Source organism: Prunus dulcis, chromosome 6 (assembly GCF_902201215.1).
Source record: "Prunus dulcis chromosome 6, ALMONDv2, whole genome shotgun sequence".
In the NCBI taxonomy this organism is placed as follows: Eukaryota; Viridiplantae; Streptophyta; class Magnoliopsida; order Rosales; family Rosaceae; genus Prunus; species Prunus dulcis.
The window spans coordinates 1,078,181-1,101,187 of record NC_047655.1 but is presented as its reverse complement, the minus strand read 5'-3'; the positions used below and the strand labels follow the sequence as shown (position 1 = coordinate 1,101,187).

The following is a 23,007-nucleotide window of genomic DNA, read 5'->3' as shown; positions in this document are numbered from 1 at the left end:
GTTGAATTTAATTTAGGGAGCTATACTATTATGCCCAATATAGGGGTTCAAATTATTTTTAAAAAAACCCTACATGATTGGGTGAAAATTTATCTTAAGCAAATAAGGTTTCAGTTTGCAGCTGTGAACAGGATTATGCCGATTCAAACGAACCAAATGCTTGGCGATTCGTTTAGGGGAGAGAGAAGGGAAACGAGTGGAGAGCCGAAACGGTGCGTTCAACCGTAAAAGATTAAGATTGGACAAAACCATCTCTCTCTCTCTCTCTCTCTCTCTCTCTCTCTCTCTCTCTCATCTTCGGTGGTTTGGTTTCTACGGGTAAACAGTCACTGGTTCTGCTTTCTTAAGACTCTTTATTTTGTAAATTTGTTTTCTTTCCCGGAAATGTGGTATTATCAGTAGCTTATTTTTGAACCTTTTGGTGGTTTGAATCCACGATTAACATTTGATGACTGTTTTTTTGTTTTTTTTTTTGGTTTCCATTAGCAGTGTATCTTTTGTCATTTGGCTTGTTTGAATCTGTGAATTCATGCTTAACATTTGATGCCCATTAACTGTTTGGTCAAATGCTTACATGATAGTCTTTGAAGCTCAGTGGGTCTGTATGCCAATTTCCATTTTGATTGTAGCCCTATCCTAACAGAGCTGCCATGGCATGCCCAAGAAACAAACTTTGGTCTGTCTGTTTAGAGAGCATATGTTTGATTTTTAAATGGTATAACTTGTAATCTCAAGAAACCAAGAGAATACAAGTTGTAGCTGCGGTGGTAGAGGTTATTTTTTTGTTTCTCTGCTTGCCCATATCTTCAAGAATTCAAGAAATTCACATTTAATTCTCCAGTATATTACAATGTGCAGATCAAATTGATATACTGTGTCTTCAATATACTGTAAAGTTATTCTCTTTTCAGTTTTCTTTGGGCAACTTATATCATGCTTTATCAATTCATACCTTGAAATTGAAATTCTGTTCAACTTATATCATGCTTTAACTGTAAAATTTGTGACTTGGAATCAAGTGACCTCCACCCTTCTCATGGATTTTTTTATCGATGAATTTGTAACTTGCTAATCATTTCTTTATAGTTTATAAAAGGCTGTAGACATCGTATGATATGAAGGCTGAACACGATGTGTTGTGTTAATTCTATGTGACGAGAAAAATACATAATTAGTTGTACTGTGGTTTACAGAGAATGAGAGTTCCAAGAAATCTCTCGGTCTTGAAAATGGGCGCTATCAGCTATCTGGATGCACTTAAGCTGCAGGAAAAGCTGGCCTCCAATAGAAAAATTCATAAGATTCCAGATACTCTCCTGTCCCTGCAACATCCACCTACGTACACCCTTGGCAAACGGCGAACTGATCACAATCTGTTGATTCCCGAGTCTGAACTTAAAAGAATAGGAGCTGAACTGCACTACACACAAAGAGGAGGAGACATTACATTTCATGGTCCACATCAAGCCATCTTATATCCCATTATTTCTCTTCGGGATATTGGGCTTGGTGCTCGTAAATACGTGGAGAATCTTGAGTCAACCATGATTGAATTGGCGTCTCTGTATGGTGTGAAAGCTTGTCCTGGAAAAAAATGTGAAACGGGGGTTTGGGTTGGAGACAGAAAAATTGGTGCAATTGGTGTACGGATTTCATATGGAATCACTTCTCATGGATTGGCATTTAACATTGATCCAGATTTGGACTATTTTAAGCATATCGTACCTTGTGGCATTGCAGATAAAGAAGTTACATCATTGAGAAGGGAGACAGACTTGGTGCTTCCTACAGAAGAAGTAATTCAGGACCAGTTGATTTCTTGTTTTGCTAGACAATTTGGTTATAGTAATCTTGTATGGAAGGATGCTGCCTCAATATTTTCAGACAATGGGGAAACCGAATGAGATAACAATTGTATGCCAAACGAATAAACGATGTAAGCCTTACGCTCTTTCATTCATTTTATTTGTCAGAACAATTGATGGAAATTGCTGAATTTGTATATCTTGTATGATAAGTAATGTAATGTGGAAAACTGGTGATTCTATATAGTTCAATCCAGTTTAGAAATCCTACCTATGTATATTGGATGAATCCAGTTCTAAAATTGGTTTTCCTAAATGGGACTGAAAACCTGCAAAAGTTGCCAAAAATGTAAAGAAAACACAACAAAAGCATTGTGGGCGGGTCATACAAGAAAAACACATTTCTAAAGGGTTCTTTGGAAATTAAGCTGGTATACTGCTCTCCTAACATTTTTCTGTAAAACATAGGACAGTAGCTTGCTTCTGTAAAATTGCTAACAGGAATATGATATAAATTTGCTTTTTTCCATTTTTATTTTTATTTTTTTTAGGCTTATTATCACAAAACGTCCCTAAGGTTTACGAAACTATCAGATTGCATCCTTAATGTTTTTTTGTGTCACTTATGAGCCTCAAGGTTAGTATGTGCAATTACAAATGGTCCCTGCCGTTAGGTTCTGTCAAAAACTCTGTTAGTTTGCTGACTTGGCATACATATATATATCACAAAACATCCCTGAGATTTACACACTTATCACAAATGGTCCCTATAATTTTTTTTTAAATTTAAAATTCATAAAATTTTGGTTTTCTTTTTAAAATTATTTATAAATGAAAAAATCATTTATAGAAGGATTTTAATCTTGAGGACCATTTATGAACCCTAAACCTTTAGTTTTTTTTCATTTTAAAATTTTATGAATTTTAAATTATTTTTTAAAAACTTCATTAGTTTGTTGATGTGGCATATATATGGAGCCAACATCTACAATAATATAGTGTCATATGTATTTAAAATTTAATATATTTTTTAAAATAATTATAATTCATAAAATTTTAAAAAGAAAACAAAAATGTTATGAATTTTAAATTTAAAAAATTAAAAAATTTCATAAGGACCATTTGTGATAGGTCTGTGAACCTCAAGGATGTTTTGTGATATACATATATGCCACATCAGCAAACTAACAGAGTTTTTGACGGAACTTAACGGTAGGGACCATTTGTGATCATGCATACTAACCTTGAGGACCATGAACGACAAAAAAAAACATTAAGGATGCAATCTGATAGTTTCATAAACCTTAGGGATATTTTGTGATAATAAGCCTTTTTTTAAAAAGAAGGAAAACTGCTTCTGTGTTCGGTCTACGCACAGTAACATCATTTGATCTCTTAATCAAAGAGGTCAGGTGTGTGAGCACTGTGTTCTATCATAGTCCTGCTGACATAGACCACATGCTTTTCTCTGCAGAAAGATTCTTTGATCCACATGTACTTATGAATCAACCAAATGAAAAATCCTCTCCTCTCAACAAAATTTCACAAAATTTATTGCAAATACAACTTTCAGGAGTTCCTTGACCAGATCTTGTGGTACAAAAACTATAATTTCCTTCTTTAATCTCCTTGACCAATTGACTTCTATCAATAGAGATGAGTTCATATTGTGAACTGTCGACGTCAACCATGACATCCACGGAAAAAAAAAGACGATAATTAAAAAAAAATGTGACACATGCTCAATAATACCACACAACTCTTATAAATTGTGTGTAGATTAAAAAGCTTGCTGATCCCAAGTGGACTAATTAGAGCTCACAGTGGGATTGATCCGAATCACATAATTTAATAGAGAAAATCATGCTGTATTAGAAAATGATCAGCATGCGTGATGGCTTGATGGCCAAGTTGATAATCATACTTGGTATTTAAATATCTTCTTGCTGCTCAAATCCATGTTCTCTTTTCAACCCATTTCTCAACCTGGAGAAAACATGTGGGTTCATGGGAAATGAACAAAAACCCAAATATAATGCAAGTCTGAAAATGAGAGCCTTCTTTGAAGCATGGAAGCCTGAAAATCGTTGCATGAGCCGGTTCGGTTGTATTTAACTTTTTTCTTACATGTATGCAATGAGAAGAAAGCTATACATAACTATGCGTATGCTAAAGTTCCTCGTTAGAAACCTTGCTTTTCGAGATGGCACACATCAGAGCTAGTTCTTCATACAGGAGCTTGGCATATGTGACGGTTTCGTAGAAGATTAAAAGGGTATTTCACGTTTGGAAAGCAAGCTTACCCAGCCAAGTTTAGCTGTGTTTGTTTTGTACCACTTAATATAGAATAGTGATCGGTTATTAAACAAAGCAAAAGGATGGACAGAGAAATGAGGAGTCTGATTTGGTCTCATGTGATAAGTCACATGAGATTATTTTGTAAAATATTCAAGTTTGCAGAGAAAAGTCATAGAAGTATGACAATTAAACTTAGCATCACATGATTCAGCTGCTTCCGAGTTGTAACCTGTTACACAACAAAACAAAGGAATGGGCACAAGGATTTTTCTGCTTGCTAATTAACTAACCAACCCATAACACCTACAATGTATGGCAAATTAAATTCACAGTGAGCACATGGTGTTTTTTGTTTGATATACGAGGACCGAGAGATCCGAAACTTAGAATGTCTTTTAATATTGAGAAAAAAGATCATTATACAATTGCACTGACTTCAGGTAAATACAAATGAACCAAAAACATCTGAGCAAGTCTATGTTTTTTTTGTAATTCGACTTATAATTTTTCATGTATTAGTGTATTCATCAATTGGACTTGAACCAAAAAATTTAAATTACAATTGAACCAAAAACATCTGAGCAAGTCTATGTTTTTTTTTTGTAATTTGACTTATAATGTTTCATGTATTAGTGTATTCATCAATTGGACTTGAACAAAAAATTTTAAATTCTTGTTTTTATACACCAAAATAAGTACTTGACCAGCATATAGGTTCCTAGGAGAGGGAGAGAATGTACATTGTACACTAGTTATCTATATATTACATTACATCCACACTCGTTAACCAAATTACGCATAACAAAGCATGCACTGCCGCTTTTTGCCTTCTTTTATTAGAGATTAAAGAAGAAAATCTTCATATCCCTGTCCTTTCATCTTTTTACCCACATTCGATTTCTTTTCATCAGATCAAATCAAACCAAACCACGCGATGAAAACCAGTCAGAGAATCTTGCTTGCCTTCTTTGCCTTGATTCTCATGCACGCTGTGAGTGTGACATGTTCTTCACTGTCACTGCACCAAGAGACCCAAGTTCCAGGGAGATACAGAAATCAACCCAGAAGATTGCTAGCTTCAGTGGTCTCATTTTCTGCAAATCCGAACAAGCCCAGCAAAGCAATGGAAGATCCCAAGAAATCTGTAGAGACAAGTTTCAGGAAGGCCCCGCCCAGCAAATCAAATCCTACCCAGAACCGGTAACCGAGACTAGGGATCCCAGAGAAGAAAGAGAATACAAATCTCATTCTGTTTCCACATTTTTGCAGTTTTCTTATTTTCACTCTGTTATATAGGTAAGAAGATGAGATCTTTATACATAATTTTTCTTTTGTTCTCCTTCTAGTTGTTCATTCGTTTATTATTGTTATTTTTTATGTTGTTGCAATTGTTGGTTTGAGTATTAGATTTAGGAGATGAGAGAAAACTTTATGTACAGAACCCTGTAAGAAATTGTTAGAAAGAGTATTTATTTGTTCTAGAAGATGGCCACTTTACTTTTGGCAGTTGGTGAAATGGAAGTTTATACATTTCAATCATTTTTCTACTGTTTATGTAACCCATGAATACAATTGATCTTCCTTCAATTTAACTTCTTGCTGACTGCAAGTTCTTGAAATGTGTCTATGAGCCATTTTCTGTGTGATGTTTCTGAATATTTGAACATGCGGCCTTGTGATGAGCAATTTCGTGTACTTAAAGTTCCTAATGTTTCTAGCAATTCTAACCTTTAATGATGTTTCACGCAACTCTTTAAAATGAAAAGACTAAAAATGAGAATTGAATCAAGGACTTATAATTGGTCAAAATCCTTGTACATGTTTTAAGTGGAGTGACTTTTTTCTGGTCTGCTATCTGCATCTCAGGACAGGAAGCCTTTGATATGCATTATGTAAAATTTAAACCACACTGTGGTAGATTTAAGAATCATTCAGTCCAGCTGATAAACTTTCCTTTGTAGCAGTTTTTTCCCCCTTCAGTGGTCATGAAAGTCGACTTCTGTTAATATCTCAATATTGATGATATCGCTTACTTCAGAGCTTTGAATTTTAAACCATTTGCAGATGCTATAAATTGGAAACTGAATAAATTGTGGATGTAAATCTTATTCATAATTAGTCTTCCAATCAAGTTTGTAGAGACATTAATTCATACGCTCAATTTATATTGTCTCCCTAGAAATCTTGTATATCTCCTAGAAAGAAATTCTGTATGTCCACGTTTTATTGATTGGATCAGTTACTATCCCAAGGCCCTCCAGCTGAATTTTCATATGGAACTGTTAAGTTTCTTGTTCCGATATCAGACCTGTATTTTAAGGAAAGATAATGCACATGGAAAACTAATTTACACCAGTTACTATAGCTATCTTATGTTTGCCACATGGACGTGTTTTATTTTAAAACCAAGGCTATTCCTTCTTTAATTTCAAATTACAGGTATGATTGTGGACCCTTTTTACCAGTGGTGGAGTCAGACTGAATAATTGACAGCAGTTAGCATAAGAACTCAATGATTGTAGTTGCAGCACATTGCAGTACTTATTAATTTATGCAGGGTTGAAGGCCGAATCTGGAATTTTGAATTACTGTGCACTTGACCTACAAACACGGTAAGTATTTAAACTAGATTGTTAACCAATCATGAAATCCTCAATGTCTAATGTGTGCAAGTTCTGTTCTTGAACCTGACTTTCTTCATTTGGCCAGAAAAAATGTCTCAATATGCCATTTTATCTACACATTGACATGGTAGTACTTTCAAAGATGTTTCCTGGCAGCCTGGTTCTGTAGTTCAACAATGATCATGGAGCCAGTTGTGTATGCTCTACAACTTCACCTATAAATAACAATGAACTTGGACTAAATTACCTGTTGATGTCAATTGTGTGGCTGAGGTGCTGTACTTTTGTTGTTTTGGTACTAAAGAATGCTCTTCTCTAAAGCATTGAAAAAATTTCGGAATTGGTTTTCCTGATAGTTAATTAATAGCTCTAATTTTCAAAGAAAAAATTAATGTCTTATTGTGGTCAAAGGTGGGCACTTGGTTTTATCTTGAATTTTTTTTTTATGTGAACAAAATACTTCCTTTTTACTATGAACAGGAAAATGTGATTATCTTATTTTACCTGATATTGTTTTATGTTCTTACCTTTCTCGTTAATGCTTGTTTATTCATTTATAGTACACTTCCTTTATTGCTGAATTATTGCTCCCACTATTTTAAAACGGCTGTACTTGTCATGCTTGCAACCATGTACTAAATTTGAAAAATTCTGTTGTGTGAAGTTTGGTTTCCAGGTCCCAAACTTTCAACAGTGAAACAGGTTGCTCTGAGTATTGCAATTTGACAGTTGGCGCTTCTCTGTGTGAAGTTTAGCATAGCAGTCGGTGCTTCTCTTACTGCAACTGCAGGTAACTCCTCACCATGGTTTTCTCCATCTGGTGATTTTGCCTTTGGATTTCTGCCACTTGGAAACAATGATCTTTTCCTGCTCTCAATATGGTATGCCAAAATACCAAACAGAACCATAGTTTGGTATGCAAATAGGGATAATAAGCCTGCGCTTGCACCTAATGGATCAACTGTGAACTTGGCTAACAGTGGACTAGAGCTTACAAGTCCTCAGGGTGAAGAGCTATGGAAATCTGAAACCATTGTTGGTGTTGTTGCCAATGCGGTCATGAATAATACTGGCAACTTTGTTCTTCAAGATGGCAAATCAGGAAATTTATAGGAGACCTTCAACAATCCTACAGATACCTTGTTGCCTGGACAGAAAATTGAAAGAAGTGGGACGCTTTCATCTCGATATTCGGAGACTGACTATTCAAAGGGACGGCTCCAGCTGCTTCTGCAAGAAGATGGGAAACTTGTGCTCAGCTCCATAAACTTGCCAACAGAATTTGCCAACGAACCTTACTATGAAACCGACACTACCTCAGGGACTGTGGCAGGTAGTGAAGGTAAAGAATTGGTTTTCAATGTCTCAGGCTACTTGTATGTTCTGAGAGAGAATGGTGGAAAGTACAATCTTGCAGGGGAAAAGGTAGTCTCAGCAAGGGACAACTATATTAGAGCAACTCTCAACTTTGATGGGATTTTCGCTCAATATTATCACCCAAAGAATTTCACTGGAAATGTAAGCTGGACTCTTCTGTGGTCAGAGCCAGATGATATTTGCCGAAGAAATACAGAAGATTCAGGTTTTGGTATTTGTGGGTACAACAGTATCTCCAAGCTCAACGCTGATAATAGGCCAACCTGTCAATGCCCAAGAGGATTCTCTTTACTTGATCCAAAGGAACCATTTGGGAGCTGCCAACCGGATTTCATACAAGGCTGTGAAGAAGATGAGCTTACTACCACAAAAGATCCATATGATGTAATCGTGATGACAAATATTGATTGGCCAATCTCAGATTATGCGGAGTTCAGACCTTTTACTGCAGAAAAGTGCAATGAATCTTGCTTTCAAGATTGTTTGTGTGCTTTTGCTGTTTTCAGGAATGAAACCTGCTGGAAAAAGAAATTACCTCTCTCAAATGGGAGAGTGGATGTCAGTCTTAATTCAAAGGCTTTCTTCAAAGTCAGAAAGGATAACACAACTCTACAATTTTCTCCAATGCCAAATCCAGATGATAAGAAGAAGAAGAGCAGTAACACTTTGATACCCATGGAATCTGTAATTCTGGCTACCTCTATCTTTGTTAGTTTTATGTTTAGTGCTGCTGTTTGTCTGGGATTTTCTTCGTTTTCCAGAAGGAACAAGTAAGGTCTATCAAAAATATGTTGGACTCAAATTTGTGTTCTTTTAGTTACCAACAGCTTCAAGAAGCTACAAATGGATTCACAGAAGAATTAGGAAGGGGTGCGTTTGGAGTTGTTTACAAAGGGACAATACAAATTGGTTCTGGTGTCCAAGTGGCAGTGAAGAAGCTAAACTGTGTGATACAAGATGGTGAGAAGGAATTCAAGACAGAACTGAGCGTAATTGGTAAGACACATCACAAGAATCTAGTTTGCCTGGTTGGGTATTGTGACGAAGGGCAACATCGATTGCTAGTATACGAGTTCTTAAGCAATGGCACGTTAGCAAGCTTCCTTTTTGCTGATACAAAACCCAGTTGGACGCAGCGAATTGAAATTGCTTGTGGAGTTGCCAAGGGACTTTTGTACTTGCATGAAGAGTGCAGCACCCAAGTCATCCATTGTGATATAAAGCCTCAGAACATACTGCTTGACGATTATTACACTGCTCGGATCTCTGATTTTGGATTGGCAAAGCTTTTGATGATGAATCAGAGCCACACACATACTGCCATTAGAGGAACAAAAGGGTATGTTGCCCCTGAGTGGTTCAGGAACATGCCAATCACTGCCAAAGTTGATGTGTATGGCTTTGGTGTTGTGCTGCTTGAGATCATTTGCTGTAGGAGAAGCGTTGATGTGGACAATAGCTTTGAGGAGAGAGCAATTTTAACGGATTGGGTCTATGATTGCTACCGCGGAGGAATGTTAGATGCTGTTCTAGTTCTAGATAATGAAGTTCAGGCCTTAGATGATAGAATGAAGCCAGAAAAGCTTGTGATGATTGCTATTTGGTGTATTCAAGATGACCCGTCTCTTAGACCAACTATGAGGAAAGTTGTGCAGATGCTTGAAGGCGTGGTGGAAGTGCATGTTCCTCCATGTCCATCCCCATATACCACCAGAACAGGCTGAAACCAGCTTTGTTTGTATTGCATTGCATTGCAGCTAAGGTTTTACTGCCAGTACTAGCTTATTTCCTGCTTGTCAATGTTCTTTTTTTTGGATTTGATTCTGTGATCACACTAGTTTGTAGTTCTGCATTGTGATCGCTTCTTAGATATATATATGTATCAATTTTATTTGGCCATAGTATACTGGCGATAATAAGAAAGAATGCTCTATTTATGTAATGGAAATGATAAAAATTTTTTTAAGAAACATTGTGTGATAGATTTCATTAGCAATTGGCTTCAACTTCAAATAATCAAATTAGAATTACGTAAATAGCAACGTAATAAATCTTACCTCTATGCTGATGCTTGAACACGAAACTAGTAATAAATCTTACCTCTATGCTGATGATCTTAGGTTGAAGAAACAGATGTCTTATCTTTCTATGGTTGCTAATTACCCAAAACACTATTAAATATACAGCATCCCTGATTTCAATTTAATTTCAGAATGGAAATGGAAATAACATTAGCATTGGCAACAAGGATAAAACAAATTAAAATATTTCACCCTATATGGTAATGCGTGCTCGTGAAGTAGACCTTCCTATCGTAGTATCTAACGTATTAGTGCACGTTTCTATTGTTGAATTTAGAACACAAATAGAAACCATGTTCCTAAGATTGGATAGGATTCACACCCAAGATTGAATTGTAATGGATAACATTACATCGGAGAGAAAAATCACTTATTTCAATGATTTGTTTGGTGCTACACATAATTAAGCGGGATTTTATGTATCAAGAAATATTAGGAATCAGAACAAAGATTAGGAGTAATGACTGATTTCAATCTTATCTAGATGCAGTCAAATTAGGTTATCAAGAAATGTTAGACTCATTCACTCTCTGTTTTCTTACGTGCACTTAAATTCTGCCAATTAGATAATACATTGAATCACGCAATTCCTCCATGGCTACAAGCCAAGGTAACAAAAATTTACAAACCATTACACAAGACATTATTATGAAATCCACCACACTTACTATGAACAATTTATTTTTCTTGTATGTAAATATTAATAGAACATTTACATACATGATCATTCAATTCGAATTCCTGGTTTTTCACATGTCCTATTATAATTATTATCGATCACAATATGACAATTAATACTACCGTATTATTCTATAATTTCTCGATTTGGCCTCGATTTGGCCTCACTCTGTACTTTCCCATTCAACCCTAGGTCATCCGCAAATCCCCTTTATCTTGGCCCATGCATTGATAGTTTCTTTATAACTGTTTTACCGTTACTGTTTTCACGTTGGAAGTGAATTTCTTAGCTAGACGAAAAACCCCTCACATCTTTGAACATATTCCGAAATTACCTTTGATATCGCCCTCATCCCCCTCATTTGTCCGATGTGTGCTTCTGACGCTCTCTGTGCACTTTTATCCTCTCACCTCTCTCCACTGGCCCTTCCCCCTCCTATCACCGCCGTTCGCCACCGATCTCCACCGTTGATTACCCTTCATCACAACACCCCCGGTCTCTTTCTCTCTCTTTCTCTCTCTCTCTCTCTCTCTCTCTCTCTCTCTCTCTCTCTCTTTTGAAACCTTGTAAATTTGAGATTTGTATTCCTTACGAGTTACGGCTCCTTTCGATCTCCAAATTTCGATTTGTTTATTTTTGAAATGTTCGATATCATTGTCATCGTTATCGTTTGTTTTGTTGTGCTTATTGGGTAGATAATGAAAAATGTTTGAATGGATCGGGTTGTGAACTTGTGGCAGGGTTGGACACGTCCAAGCTATTGATCCATTATTGACCCCGCAATCTGGTAATTTGTGGATTTAAAATTCCTAATTTCTCTGTTTCATGCATATTCATACTTGTGTTAGCGGGTCGTGTTCTTTGTCGTGTTCCTTGGAGCTAGGGCGGCAAATAGCGGGTCGTGTTAGCTAGGGTCGGGTCGTGTTCTTTGTCGTGTTCTTTGGAGCTAGGCCGGCAAATTTGTGTTAGCGGGTCGTGTTCTTTGGAGCTAGGCCGGCAAATTTGTGTTAGCGGGTCGTGTTCTTTGTCGTGTTCCTTGGAGCTAGGCCGGCAAATTTGTGTTAGCGGGTCGTGTTCTTTGTCGTGCCCAACTTAGATTACTTGATGGGCATGACCATAATAGATCAGAGACTAGAAACTTTAGTTAGAGGTAAGCTGGGTCAAAGAACATATGACCATGAAGCCATCTCCAGTCATAGAACTAAATGTAGTCTATGGTTAAAAATTTAGCCCTCTAAAATATTAATTTTTCAAAGAATAGTGCATGACTAAATTTTTCCATATCCAACCATGCAAGACTATATTTTAGGTTCATTCATATTTTATTATTTTGAGAAAAACTATGATACAATGCTCATATATTCTACAACTATATATTGTTTAATTTAATTATAAATTTTTTTTTTAAACAACACTTGAAAACATTTAAAAAGGTGACCACATGTAAATTAAAAAAGAAAAAGAAAAAAAGGATGGATTTCAATGATTTGACCTCCAACGGCCATGATCAATAATTTTTTATAATTTTTTCTTAATGACATGAATTGACATTTAAAAAGGTGATCACATTTTTTAAAAAAAAAAGGAAAAAAAAAGAGGATTGGGTTTCAATGGTCTGACCTGCAACGGTCATAACCAATACTTTTTTATACTTTTTTTCTTAAACAAAATGAATTGAAACACATTTAAAAGCACATGCATGGGGCTCACAAAAAATTTGGACTAGGCCAAAGCTAGGCTACATGTCTAGGCTACATGTGGCCCAGTTGAAGGGCTAAAGGGCCAAAGGTGTCCCTCTAAATTCGGCCAAAATTTTGTTTAGTCCATGACTGAAGATGAGTTTTGCATTATTTTAGGACTATATTTAGGATATAGCCCACAGTTGGAGATTGCCTGAATATACAGACATGGAGGCAGAAGATATTTTTGACTCTTTTTTTTTTTTTTTGGGTTAGTGAATAATATATAACAAAAAATGAGGCAAAAGCCTAATAAAAACAACGACGAGGAGATTCATGGGAACAAAGAAACAACAAACTGAGCAAAAAACTCAGAAAGGAAGGAACAACAACCCAACCAAGGGACAACACCTAACTATCACTAGTAAGAGGTATGATCCAGTTGTGAGCAACAGTCAAGTTAGCCTGCACAGGCTTATAGGAGAAAGAACACATCTTGCATTGGATAGTAGACATGATATTTTTGAGGACCAAAGAAAGGGAAGATCAAGTATCCTTGAAAATCCTGTTAGTTTTTAATATCTCGCATTCAAAGTCTCATCCACTTGAAGACTTTGTAGTCTTCAGTCGGCTTCAATTGATGCATTATACAAGCTAATTTTTCCTTTCCAAGTTTATCCTATTCAATTGATCTAAATTTTTTTTTTTTGACAACTTTCTTACCATCTTAATAAAAAGTTTAAAAAATAAAAAAAAATCAGTTATTTTTGGGTTTGCTATTTTTTATTTTTTTTTGTACACGTTTTGGCTCTCCTCTAAGCCTTTTGCCTTGGGTTGTTATAATTGTTTGTCTTCATGACCATTAAAAATAGAGTAGAACAACATATTATAGCCGTTTGTATAATATAGATGCAAACCACTCTTTTGTTTTTCTTTTGTTAATCTAAACTGTAATTTATTTATTTATTTTCATATTGAATTCGATTTTGATGATTTTCCTTCTATATATTTTATCTCAAGCCTACGTTTTTAGGGGATATTTTGGTTTATTTAGTAGTATAAAAAAAAAAAGCAATCAAGCAATTTCCTTTATAAAAAAAAAAGTGTTAGTTTGTAAACTCTGTACCATTGGGTGCTTACAAATGTGAATGACGTCTTTTTTATATATAAAATAGAAAATAGAAATTTCTTTTGTGTTAAAAAAGAGAGGAAAGCGGACATTTTCTTTCAAAAAAATAACTTACGTTATCAATAAAAATAAAAAAAACTTTTTATTAAGATGGTAAGAGAGTTGTTTTAAAAAAATTAATTAATTGAATAAGGTAAACTTGGGAAGCAAAAGTTAGCTTGTATAATGCATTAATGACATTGTTTTAAGTGTAATAAGAATGACACATGTCATGAGGAAAAGAGAGAAGGTCCAAAGGAGAAGGTTAGAGAAAAGGTTGCTAGCATTCCCCTATGTGGTGTGTTCTACAAAGGTGTCTCTCAAATAATTATTTGAGGAATCCTCAACTGAAGCTCTATGTGTGTGTGTGTATATATATATATATATATATATATATATATATATATATAAAACTAACGGAAAGGCCAACCTAACATCATACCAAGTGTACTGTGAACACAATTAGTAGAATTGTAAAACGGTTCATGAACACAAATTTTGAGAATAAAATAACAAGAGAATATTTTGTGAGACATTTTTGCGGTTGAATGACATATTTGCCTTTCAAACTAAGCTGTTAGAAGGAGAAAATGCGTCATTTGACAATATTAAACAAAAAACTACGATGCAGACAGATACACTTAGATATTTTTGTGCGTGACCGGCAGCGAGGGTCTTTAAAAAATATAGCCCTGCACTATTCTTTAAAAAATTAATATTTTGGAGGACTAAATTTTTAGTTCCAGACTACATTTAGCCTTATGACTGAAGATGGCCTTAAGTTCGTGCCGTAGTGGATGGTTAATATAGACTAGTATACACAAATTAGAAATGAGCGCGTCTCATGCTTCATTAAGATGTGGCACACGCATTTATAGCAAGAAATTTCAAGGAAACAAGGTCCACGGTCCCATTCTTCATTATGAAATATAGCTAGCTAGGATATTGTAGTATGCCTAACCTAATTGGTGCTAGAAAATTAGCAATGGCTTTTACTGTACGGCTGCTTCTGTTTTCCTCTCTGTTTCTGCTACCAGTTTCTGTGTTTGCTCAAACTAATGGTGGCATAGCAGTGGGGGATTTCCTAACTGCAACTGCAGCTAACTCCTCACCATGGCTTTCTCCATCTGGTGATTTTGCCTTTGGATTTTTTCCACTTGGAAGCAATGATCTTTTCCTGCTCTCAATATGGTATGCCAAAATACCAGATAGAACCATAGTTTGGAATGCAGATCGGGATAATGAGGCTGCAGTTGCACCCAAGGGGTCAACTGTGAACTTGACTGCCAACAGCGTTCTAGTGCTTAGAAGTCCTCAGGGTGATGAGCTATGGGAATCTGGAACCAGTGCTGGTGTTGTTGCCAAAGGGGTCATGAATGATACAGGCAACTTTGTTCTTCAAGATAGAAATTCAGAAAGCTTATGGGAGACCTTCAACAATCCCACTGATACCATGTTGCCTGGACAGACATTTGAAAGAAGTAGGAAGCTTTCGTCTCGACAATCGGAGACTAACTATTCGAAAGGACGGTTCCAGCTGCTTCTGCAAGATGATGGGAACCTTGTAATCAGCACCATAAACTTGCCAACAAACTTTGCCAATGCACCTTACTATGCAACCGACACGACCTCAGGGACTGTGGCAGGTAGTGAAGGTAAAGAATTGGTTTTCAATGTCTCAGGCTACTTGTATGTTGTGAGAGAGAATGGTGGAAAGTACAATCTTGAAGTGGGAGAGGCAGTCTCAGCACGGGACAACTATATTAGAGCAACTCTCAACTTTGATGGGATTTTTGCTCAATATTATCACCCCAAGAATTTCACTGGAAATGTGAGCTGGACTCTTCGGTGGTCAGAGCCAGATGATATTTGCCAAAGAAATAGAGAAGATTCAGGTGTTGGTGTTTGTGGGTACAACAGTATCTGCACTCTCAAAGATAAGAGGCCAACCTGTGGATGCCCAAAAGGGTTCTCTTTACTTGATCCAAATGATCCATATCGGGGATGCAAACCGGATTTCATACAAGGCTGTGAAGAAGATGAGATTAGTGGCACAAAAGATTTATATGATGTTGAGGTGCTAACAAATACAGATTGGCCAATCTCAGATTATGTGCAGTTAAAACCTTTTACTGCAGAGAAGTGCAATGAATCTTGCTTTCAAGATTGTTCGTGTGCTGTTGCTATTTTCCGGTCTGAAACCTGCTGGAAAAAGAAGTTACCTCTCTCAAATGGGAGAGTGGATACAAGTCTTAATTCACAAGCCTTCATCAAAGTCAGAAAGGACAATTCAACTCTACGAATACCAGCTCCTCAACATCCATGTCCAGATGATAAGAAGAAGAAGAGCCAGACCACTGTGATACGTGCGGAATCAGTACTTTTGGGTACCTCTATCTTTGTTAATTTTATCTTAGGTGCTGCTCTTTGTCTGGGATTTGTATTGATTTTCAGGAAGAAACATGTAAGGTCTGCCGAAATTGTTTTGGACTCGAATTTGCGTTCTTTTAGTTATGAACAGCTTCAAGAAGCTACAAATGGTTTCAAGGAAGAATTAGGCAAAGGTGCTTTTGGAACTGTTTACAAAGGGGTACTACAAATTGGTTCTGGTGTCCAAGTGGCAGTGAAGAAGCTAAACTATGTGATGCAAGAAATTGAAAAGGAATTCAAAACAGAACTGAATGTAATTGGTCAGACACATCACAAGAATCTGGTTCGCCTTTTCGGATATTGTGATGAGGGGCAACAGCGGTTGCTAGTGTATGAATTGTTGAGCAATGGCACATTAGCAAGCTACCTTTTTACTGATATCAAACCGAGTTGGAGACAACGAATTGAAATTGCTTATGGAGTTGCCAGAGGACTTCTGTACTTGCATGAAGAGTGCAGTACTCAAATTATCCATTGTGATATAAAGCCTCAGAACATACTGCTTGACGATTATTACACTGCTCGAATCTCTGACTTTGGATTGGCAAAGCTTTTGATGATGGATCAGAGCAAGACTCATACTGCCATTAGAGGAACAAAAGGGTATGTTGCACCTGAGTGGTTTAGGAACATGCCAATCACTACCAAAGTTGATGTGTACAGCTTTGGTGTTGTCCTGCTTGAGATAATTTGTTGTAGGAGAAGCGTTGATGTGGAAAATAACTGCGAAGAGAAAGCAATATTAACGGATTGGGTCTATGATTGCTTCCTTGAAGGAGCATTAGATGCTATTGTAGATTATGAAGTTCAGGCCCTGGGTGATAAAACGACACTGGAAAATTTTGTGATGGTTGCTATTTGGTGTATTCAAGAAGACCCTTATCTTAGACCCAATATGAGGAAGGTTGTTCAGATGCTTGAAGGAGTGGTGGAAGTACAAGTTCCAGCATGCCCTTCCCCATTTTCCAGAGCATGCTTGAAGGAGTCATTTGTATCGCAGGTTTAAATCATTTTCGGTACTAAGTTGCTTATTTTCTGTTTATCAATCGTTTTTAGTGGACTTATTTGTAGTTTTGCATCGCTTTAATTTGGCCATACTGATAAGAAAAGGCTTTATGTACGTAAATTTTTGTGTAAGTTATGTTCTTGTTGGGGAGGACAAATTCTGTTAAGAAAACGTAGTGCAACTATGTGTTTGCTTAATCTAAGTATGAAGTTTGTGGCCTATTTATTTTTACTGGTTTATGAAAAACCAAGGCCATTATTGGTTGTGGATTGTGGTCCTTTCTATTGGTAAGTACTTGTTCACACTAGTTTTTTTCTGTGCCACAAATTCCATTAACATCAAGTCAAGGACTCTTAAGGTATTAAATCAGCCTTCTGATATCGTTTCCGCTTGCAATTATTGTTTATAAGATCCTTCTTTTCAGTTTCCTAAATTAAATCTCAGTTTGGTATGAAGGTGATAACTTTGTCGTTTAAGTTTATGGAGTCTGTGTGTTGTGCACACAACTCCCACATATTTTTGGTTAGAACTTGTGGCTCTGCAAGCAGATGCATTCAAAAATCTCTTGATGATGCAGACATGGGCCTAGTCAAGTTGGCTAAAGCGGATGTACTCTCTACTTTGCACGTGAGTTCAAATCACCTTTCCTGTAGTTTAGATTAGATTAAAGTCATATATCGCTTGTATAAAAAAATTCCCTTAATGATATCTCTACCTGAAAAATCCTCTGTTATTTGGGGATGTGAAAAAGAACAAGAAAGATACCTGCAGTTTAATCAGTATAGTTTAAGATTAGTCCACATTACCTCCTCTATTTCTCTCTGATTTTTTGGGTCAATAGGTCTCTTTCTTGACCCATTCCCACTGCAAAATTCAACCAGTCAATTCATGCAGTCTTTTTCTTCGTAGTGGTCCCAATAAGAAAATTTCAAATTGAAATTGGACACTTGCAGTCTTATCAAATGAAATTGCAGCTATATTTCTCTCATAATTTCGTTTCATTGCTTTTTTTTTTTTTTTTCCTATGACAACAATGGTCATGTCTTTTTTGTCCTCACTGCTTTCTTTATGAAAACAATGACCATGCTTTCTTTATGTTGCATAAGCTTTTACTTAGTCTTCTGGGACCTTACTTTTCTAAAATCTCCAATTGTAATAATTTTGTTTCTTCTATAAATTTGTATTTGTGAGTGGACAGATCCAAAGTACAAATGAAAGCAATGGCTTTTGTTCTCCCTCATCTGCTCTTCCTTCTCTTCCCTCTCTTCCTGCTCCTGCCCTTCTCTGTCATTGCTCAAACTAATGGTAACATTAGTGTGGGTAGTACTCTCACTGCAGGTGAAGAGTCTGCTTGGTGGCTTTCACCTTCCAATGATTTTGCATTGGGGTTTCAAAAACTTGACAATGATCACTTCTTGCTTGCCATATGGTGTCACAAGATACCTCAGAAAACCATAGTTTGGTATGCAAATGAAGGCAACCCTTCTCAGAGAAAATCAAAAGTAGAGCTAACCGACCAAGGCCTTCTGCTGAGACCCCCACAAGGAGATCAACAACTATTGACAGAATTTCCAGCTGCTGCAATAGCCTATGGTGTAATGAACGACACAGGAAACTTTATGATTGTTGATACAAGTTTTAGAGTCATTTGGGAGACCTTTGACAGGACCCGCCCCGGGATTTCCCGGAAACCGGAGCGGACCCCGTCTTTGTTCCGACATCAACCCGATGCCGGGCCCACTCATTAGAACTCGAGACTTTCTACCAAAATTTTGGCAGAGTCTCCCCTGTTAAATAAGCAATCCCAACAAAATTTACTCAACCTGCAACACACAATAATACTAATAATAATAGTAATCCCAACCATCAGCATGCTTCCACAATTTTACAAGTCGCTAAAGTGGCCTCCGGCCTCACAAGTAAAATCTATCAAGGGCGATACAGAGCATCTACTGAATTTAGATTACAAGAACAGTTGAGTAGAAGAAATTACTCAGTTCCTAACTAGAAAGGTTCACAGTTCGGGCCTCGTACACCACTTGCACGCTTCCTGGAGCGACTACTGGCTGGGGGCGTAAAACAGAAAATATGTGAGTGGACAAAAACCAAATTTGCAGTTAAAAACAACATAGTAACCCCACCAGGTAAAAATAATGCTCAGGACATGCAGGTTCACACTTCAATAATTAATTACTCAAAACTTGATTCATTAAAAACGTTTCAGAAATACCGGTTATCTCCTTCAAAAAGGATCCCCGTTCTCTCAATTTTACCACTCCTTTCAAGCTACTACTTCCTTACACACCCAACCATACATATCCACATAAATATAACTATATATATATATAATAAATAGCTATACGATATACTCATCACACCACCTAGGTACCGGGAAAACAATCCAACTGGGGGATCGTTTGACTAGTCCGCAAGATTTCCAGGTGCTATCCTGCGTCTAGGGATGAGCGGTCCAACCGGGGGACGAAACTCCAAAGCTCCCACACCGGAACATCCAACGCCATGTGTAGCTTCTAAACTATGTCCTACGCGCGCAGACTGGATCATCACACACCGGAACATCCAACGCCATGGTGATGACCCTAAACTCTATACAAAGTCTTTCCATACGCCGGAACATCCAACGCCGCATATGGAAAGTGTCTCACACGCCGGAACATCCAACGCCGCGAGTGAGACTAGTAACTGGGGAAGGTACTTACGTAGTGTAGTCACACAATTTCTCTCCACAACCACATTCTTCCACATCAACCTCCAACTACCCCAATATCTCATCTATAGCGAATATATAAATATACCTCCCCAATATCCACACAAATGCACTCTCAAAACCCAAGAATGCCAAACTCGATATATATATAGCCAAAAACTACCCGACCAACAAAATCCTTTCATGAATATGATATATAAATTCCATAAGCCATTAAAACATTATGCATAAACTTTCATCAATTAAAACCATGCATATGATTAAAACAAAGTCCACTCACAGATAATCCCACGCTGCCTGACCACGTGAGGGTCCTGCCTGCTGAGTACGTGCAGTCGAAACACCTATTTCGAGATACGAACCGTTATTTAATATAAAATTACGTCGAAACAGAAATCACAAATTAAATGATTAAATCCCCAATTCCCCATACGTGCACATTGAAGAAAATATCCTAAGGTCCGATTACAGGTTTAGGAAGCGTTCACGATTTTACGGTTATCGCTAACTAGCAAACTTTGAACTATTGAATTGGAACATCCGGGGCTCCGATTCAGAATTCGTGAAGTCCCATACGGTCCTAGGAACACCTAGAACAACATATTTTAATTCGGGAAAGATCTAACGGTCGGAACCTATCGAACCCGGATAACGCACAATATGCGAAAATCCGTTCGATAGTCAAACGACATCCGAATTGAGATCCGCGAATTCCTATGCGCTCGTGACCACCTAAGGATCTCATTGGGTTAATTTACATCCTCACCAGACTCGCCCACGCGCCGCCACACGCGCCGGCAGCGCGTGGGTGTGTAGAGTAATTCCGAAAACGGAAAAACTCCACACCCGAGCTCACCCTTCCTACCCTAGCTTCTACTCGAGGTCAGGATCACTTCATTCAACTACGGGAAGGCCCAATTCGGGCGGCAACTGGCCGGAATTTCATTTTGAAATTCAGCCCAAAACCTAGATTTCCTAATCGGTTTTCTACACCCAAAATCGATCCAAACCTACACCAACATCAGCTAGAACTCGTAAAAAGGATGAGAAACCATACCTCAATCACCGGGTTTGGGCGGCGGAGGCGACGGCGCGACGGCGAGAAAACTCCGGTTCAAACCAGTCGAGCTCGCGGCCGGAGTTCGTGGTTTCCGACGGGGAAAACGGGCAGGTCTTGGTCGGGGCGACGAGACGAGTCGAACGGGACCGGTCTCGTGTCCTATCTTGGCCGGAGCTGAGCGAACCAAGGAGCGAGAGAGTGAACGTCGGGGAGAGAGAGAGACTGAGGAGAGAGAGTGTCGCGCGCGAGAGGGAGAGAGCTGAGGTGAAAAATCTGATTTTTACTCTATCCCTTTTCGAAATATTTACAAGTTTGCCACTGAGAGTGTTTTGCCCGTAACTTTTTCGTTACTACTCCGAATCAAGCCTACCGCGTGTCTACGAATTCATCTCGGTACCACCTACCCAGAAATACCATTCATGGTCCCAAAATCCTTCCGGATAAGAAAGTGACCAATTTACCCCTACCCCAAGGGTAAATTCGTAATTTTAATTAAATTGATTAAAATAAACATTAAATTTGGAGTCGGGGTGTTACAATCTACCCCCTTTATAAAAAATTTCGTCCCCAAAATTCACGTACCTGTTAACGGAAAAGGTAAGGGTACTTGGCCCTCATTTGTGCCTCCGGTTCCCATGTAGCTTCTTCCACGGTTTGACTTCTCCACATAACCTTCACTACTGGAATGGATCTAGAGTGCAACATTTGCTCTTTCCTATCCAGGATTTGCACAGGTTTCTCTTCATATGACAAATCTTCTTCTAACTCCACAGGTTGATGTTCCAAAATATGAGAAGGGTCGGACATATTCTTCCGAAGCATAGACACATGAAATACATCATGCACTCGAGAGAGTTCTGCAGGTAATGCAAGTCTATAAGCAACCGGTCCGATGCGTTCAATAATCTCATAGGGTCCAATATAACGAGGGCTTAACTTCCCCCGTTTTCCGAATCTCATCACACCCTTCCAAGGAGATAACTTCAGAAACACCCAATCCCCAACTGCAAATTCAAGATCTTTGGACCTATTATCTGCATAACTCTTCTGTCGGTCCTGTGCGATCTTCAGCTTCTCTTTGATCATCTTCACCTTTTCGGTTGTTGCACGGATACTATCCACTTTTTCCAACTTCTTATCTCCCACTTCATTCCAACAAATAGGAGTCCTACATTGTCTCCCATATAATGCCTCATAAGGAGCCATCTTTATACTCGCCTGATAACTGTTGTTGTACGCAAATTCTACCAAGGCAAGGTGAGTATCCCATGAATCTTTCATTTGCAGCACACATGACCTCAACATATCCTCCAAAGTCTGAATAGTTCTTTCTTATTGTCCATCAGTTTGTGGGTGAAAAGCTGTGCTGAACTGCAACCTAGTACCCATGGCTTCCTGCAAACACTTCCAGAATCGGGAAGTGAATCGGGCATCCCTGTCCGATACAATGGACACAGGTGCTCCATGTAACCTCACAATCTCATCCACAAAAGTTTTGCCAACCTCGTTAAAGAATAAGTTTCCTTGATGGGTAAGAAATGGGCTGACTTGGTGAGTCTATCCACTATCACCCAAATTCCATCATGTCCCTTAGAAGTACGTGGGAGCTTGAAAACAAAATCCATGGTAATGCGTTCCCACTTCCATTCAGGAATTGGAAGTGGTTGCATAAGCCCTGAAGGTTTCTGTCGCTCAGCTTTCACTTGTTGACAAATCAAGCATCTACTTACATACTTGGCAATGTCTCCCTTCATATGCGGCCATGAGTAATATTCCCGTAGGGTTCGATACATCTTGGTACTTCCGGGATGCATAGTGTAAGTGGAACAGTGAGCTTCCTCCAGGATTTCTCTTTTCAGATAATCATTCTTAGGTACACAGATGCGAGTTCCTGTTACCAACGCCCCATCTCCCCTTATTGCATAATCTTTCCGTGAACCACTTTCTACTTCTCCCCTTATTCTACAAAGTGTCGGGTCTTCCAACTGAGCTACAATTATCCGCTCCACCAAAATAGGTCTCACATGCAAACTAGCAAGTATTCCACCCTGTTGAGTCATTTCCAGTTCCAC

At 37.9% G+C, this 23,007-nt stretch overlaps 3 protein-coding genes and 1 pseudogene across 4 annotated transcripts in view; all 4 read left to right on the top strand.

The window, feature by feature from the left end:
- Nucleotides 1-134: 134 nt before the first annotated feature.
- LOC117632550 (octanoyltransferase LIP2, mitochondrial-like) lies at nucleotides 135-2,070 on the top strand. The gene is made up of 2 exons (XM_034366064.1): nucleotides 135-318; nucleotides 1,194-2,070. The coding sequence occupies exon 2, from the start codon at nucleotides 1,197-1,199 to the stop codon at nucleotides 1,902-1,904; it is 708 nt and encodes a 235-aa protein (XP_034221955.1). The 5' UTR covers nucleotides 135-318; nucleotides 1,194-1,196; the 3' UTR covers nucleotides 1,905-2,070.
- A 5,460-nt stretch (nucleotides 2,071-7,530) lies between these two features.
- On the top strand, nucleotides 7,531-10,923 carry LOC117633132 (G-type lectin S-receptor-like serine/threonine-protein kinase LECRK3). The gene is made up of 5 exons (XM_034366819.1): nucleotides 7,531-7,547; nucleotides 7,654-7,783; nucleotides 7,883-8,788; nucleotides 8,830-9,495; nucleotides 10,530-10,923. Exons 1-5 carry the CDS (start codon nucleotides 7,531-7,533, stop codon nucleotides 10,590-10,592), a joined length of 1,782 nt encoding a protein of 593 aa, XP_034222710.1. The 3' UTR covers nucleotides 10,593-10,923.
- A 3,744-nt stretch (nucleotides 10,924-14,667) lies between these two features.
- On the top strand, nucleotides 14,668-17,378 carry LOC117632623 (G-type lectin S-receptor-like serine/threonine-protein kinase LECRK3). Its single transcript, XM_034366166.1, has one exon. It carries the CDS (start codon nucleotides 14,697-14,699, stop codon nucleotides 17,145-17,147), a length of 2,451 nt encoding a protein of 816 aa, XP_034222057.1. The 5' UTR covers nucleotides 14,668-14,696; the 3' UTR covers nucleotides 17,148-17,378.
- Nucleotides 17,379-18,367: 989 nt separating this feature from the next.
- The window catches only part of LOC117633127, a 14,356-nt pseudogene continuing 9,716 nt past the window's right edge, over nucleotides 18,368-23,007 (top strand). The window contains exon 1 of the transcript XR_004586572.1: nucleotides 18,368-18,812. The product of XR_004586572.1 is annotated as a G-type lectin S-receptor-like serine/threonine-protein kinase RLK1 (transcript). The remainder of the gene's footprint in view (nucleotides 18,813-23,007) is intronic.

Excerpts from the sequence above, each read along its gene's own strand:
- LOC117632550 (XM_034366064.1), top strand. The coding sequence starts at position 1,197 with ATGAGAGTTCCAAGAAATCTCTCGGTCTTGAAAATGGGCGCTATCAGC.
- LOC117633132 (XM_034366819.1), top strand. Across the intron at positions 7,784-7,882 it reads TTGGTGTTGTTGCCAATGCG|AAAATTGAAAGAAGTGGGAC; the intron begins GTCATGAATAAT and ends TTGCCTGGACAG. Across the intron at positions 8,789-8,829 it reads CTTTGATACCCATGGAATCT|TGCTGCTGTTTGTCTGGGAT; the intron begins GTAATTCTGGCT and ends TTTTATGTTTAG.
- LOC117632623 (XM_034366166.1), top strand. The coding sequence starts at position 14,697 with ATGGCTTTTACTGTACGGCTGCTTCTGTTTTCCTCTCTGTTTCTGCTA.